Source organism: Fusarium odoratissimum, assembly GCF_000260195.1.
Source record: "Fusarium odoratissimum NRRL 54006 unplaced genomic scaffold supercont1.193, whole genome shotgun sequence".
Taxonomy (NCBI): domain Eukaryota; kingdom Fungi; phylum Ascomycota; class Sordariomycetes; order Hypocreales; family Nectriaceae; genus Fusarium; species Fusarium odoratissimum.
In genome coordinates this window covers 1-3,588 of record NW_022158879.1, presented here as the reverse complement: position 1 = coordinate 3,588, position 3,588 = coordinate 1, and the positions used below count along the sequence as shown (strand labels likewise).

At 47.0% G+C, this 3,588-nt stretch overlaps 1 protein-coding gene across 1 annotated transcript; it reads left to right on the top strand.

The window, feature by feature from the left end:
• Window positions 1-1,991: 1,991 nt before the first annotated feature.
• Window positions 1,992-2,240, top strand: FOIG_16807 (uncharacterized protein; the record flags this gene model as incomplete). Its single annotated transcript, XM_031218285.1, has 1 exon — window positions 1,992-2,240. The coding sequence occupies one exon, from the start codon at window positions 1,992-1,994 to the stop codon at window positions 2,238-2,240; it is 249 nt and encodes an 82-aa protein (XP_031052001.1).
• Between the last annotated feature and the right edge of the window lie 1,348 nt (window positions 2,241-3,588).

The following is a 3,588-nucleotide window of genomic DNA, read 5'->3' as shown; positions in this document are numbered from 1 at the left end:
GCATTCTATTCCGTTCCATCGTCTGACGGGATCTGAGAAGTCTCACTTGCAAGAAGAAGCTGAACCTGAGTATCCAGAACTGCAGTATCGATAGATAGTCTGGTGTGTGAAAGAGGAAGAGAGAAAGCCCGAACGGTGCTACTTAAGGATATGTAGATAACTTTGGTATAGAAATTGATACCGACCTCTATGTTAGAAGAGACTAAAATGTCTGTAGATACTGAAGAATAGTATCTTGAGCCTTGTAAATCTATATTCGTCATCAGCCTTATTTTTAACTCCGCCATGTACCCCTGTTCCTAATCCGGCATAGCCGCTTACAGGTGTCTCGAAGGGACTTATGCTATAATATTAACTCATGTGTTCCTTCTAAAATACTGTACATAGCGAATCTCTCCAGAGGCAAGTGTTATTGCAGTTCGCCTTTCGATCTACCTCTCAGTATTGTTGGCCGATGTGCTACGGTCATGCCTCCAAGGACGCGCGGTGGTACTAAGCCAAAGGATACCCCACAACATGATAAGGATAACTTTGGTGGCGAAACGATAGAAACGGGAGAAAAGGTGCGCAAGCTCCGAAGGACAAAAGACAAGGGACGCAAACCCGATGCCAATAGTGGGAGGACTGTTGGAAACCGGGAAATCGATACTTCCATGCTAGACGCAGAACATATCGAAATTGGAAGCAATATTTCAACATTGACCGAGGAAGATGCGCAAGCGGCTGCCGATAGCTGCACGAAGATATGCGAAACCATTTATGTTGGTGGTCGCCAAGACCGTAGCCCCAGTTCCCCAACAAGGGAGGCTGAAAGCATTCATGTAGCTGGTTACGAAGTTGATGCGAATCCCCTCTTGGACGAAAATGGAATGGCGGATCCAGAGCTTGATCCTGCTATGCTGGATACTCAGAATGGAGAGTCTGTTAGCAACGATCAGGTTGCCGACACCATGGAAGGAGTAGAGCACGGAGCAGTAGAGGCTAACCCTCTAATGGGTAGGGCTGGGTCAAACAACCATACGGAAGGAGAGTCCTCGGTTCAAAAGACAATTGCGGGCACTGCAAAGGTGGTGGAACAAATTGAAGCGACTGCATCTACCGGGACGGGCCCTGAGGCAGGGAATATTAGCCTGCCCGATCCTTACGATGAACTAGATCAACAAGAAATGGGAGTGCATCTTAAAAATGGTATCCTCGATAACGGGAATAGAAACTGCTCGACACAGAGAGATCAGACCTTTGCGGCCAAAGCCACTAATCAAGAAAGTTACATGAATCAAACGGGATTAGGACAAGATGGGGTCGAAGCTCATACACCGCCAGAAACGGATGGGACGCATTTTGTCAAGACGAGTAATCTTAAGACGAAAAATATAGACAGTCTTTCAGGGGGCATGGCGGTCACCTTTACCAGCATAAACCGAGTTGTCGACACTCCATTCGGCTTCTTGACCACTGCGGAAGGTATAACCAATCCATTTTCAAATACCAAGATTACTACGGCTATTCAGATGACAATGGAGAAAGAGACAGATCACAACAATATGCATGGGGAAGGTAAAAATTACCCTATACGTGATGAAGATGTGACAATACCTGATATACATGGGGGAGATAGGAGGGGAAAGAGGTTAAGAGAAACGTCTACCAATGAGTCTAGGACCAAACCAAAGACCGGAGAGGAAGTCCCGACAAGAAAAAGACGTCGAGTTGAGGAAAACCTTCCAGAGCCAAAAGGACAACGACCAGGTACGTTTAGGAGCAAATTATAAAATTCTAAGCATTATACCGAGGGAGGACGAGTTGATTATAAACTGCCTGATTCAGAAATAAGAAGGGTCATAATGCTAACCTAGAAGTAGAAGAACTCAGTGTTCCAATAAATGCGAATGATGAACGAAATACAGCCGAACTTGATGGCATCGGAGTTTTGTGTAGTGTGAATCCCAGCACTCGCAAAGTTGAAACGGATAAACAAAACAGTGATACGCATGTGCAGGAAGTCAGAAGCGACGGTGAGGTGGAGATGGCCATTTCTGAAGGAAAAAAGAATAATGGGCAGAGTACCACGGAACCGCATGCTATGGAAAATTCGGGTACCGTGGAATCTGCTTCCCTCAAAGCTGATACCGACAGACGAAACAGTGACAGCGATATGCATGAGGTGGGAAGGGACCCTGACGTGGACATGGCCTGTCCCGCAGAGGCAGCGGATGATGAGCCAAGGGAGCCTGGATTAGATGGCATGGAGAGTTCGGGTGAGGTGAATCCCCGCTCCTGCGAAGTTGAAACGGGTAAACCAATCAGTGATATCAATATGCAAGAGGTGAGAGGCGATAGTGAAGTGGGCAGGGCCTTTCCTGAAGAAAAAAGTAATAATGGGCAAAGTAACACGGAACTACAAGATATGGAAAGTTCGGGTAGCGTGGATTATCCATCCAGCGCAACTGTGACGAATAAGCAAAACTGCGATACCAATATGCCTGAGGTGGGGAGTGACATTGAGATGGGGAGTGAAGAAATGGGGGGTGACACTGAGGCGTACACGGCTATTTCTGGGGAAAAAACGAATGATGAGCAGACGAACCCCGAACTCGGTAGTGTGGAAAGCAGCGGTAGCGTGGACAACGCTTCCCTGAATACTGATACAGAAAGACAAAACAGGGACAGCGATATGCATGAGGAGCAGAGAAAAGCTGAGAAACTTGTCGGTGACGTGGACTCCCCTTTGCGAAGTACAACGAAGAAAAACGGCCCAACTAGTGTCCATATTGATGCCGCGCAAAGTCATCAGAGTGAGCAAATGGGGAACTCAAACGAGCCAGAAGCACCACTGAAGCAGAAAGAGAATTTCATGAATTTTGCAAGAATAAGCCGGGAGGACAACTTGCGACGTATGGAGCTAGAGCGATACTCTGTGGCAAGGCTGGAGATGAAGCATGCCAAACTTCTTATTGATATGATCGATAGTCTTTTCAACCGCAAGGCTGACATGTATTACCTCCTTGCCTTCAAAATGGTCTTGCTCATCTTCCCCTATACAGCGTGGGAGCATGTTCGAGACAGGTTACCTGCTATGATGAGCTACGCGACTGAGGATATCAAAACGGGCTTGGAGAAGCGGGTGGCGGACGAAGTCTATACAGAATATCCTTCTGATAAAGGAGTTGATGAACGCATTATATGCTGGAACCAAAGGCTGGAACTTTACAAGGGTATCGAGCATGGAACGAAGACATTACTTGAGCCTACATCTCGAAGCGTTAGAACATGTGTGGGACGTCGGCCATCGGAATCCTCTTCTCTTCAAGCAGAGATCCAAGAAATGGCTGGCGACCTAAATCATTGCCAAAAATTCCAGGACTACTTTTCCCGTTACGCATCGCGGGCCGCTTTTATATTTCAAAATCCACAGCTTCTCCGTGATGAGATCCGGTTCGTGGTCTCTATACTGCGTCAACTGATGTTGAGAGAAAATGAAAGTTCAGAAGCTATGTTCCGTGAGTTGGAGGCTGTAGCAAGTGATATAGCCACCGCAAGGGAGATTGGAGTCACTGAAGCTACCGTGAGACAGGATGTAGTGACGGG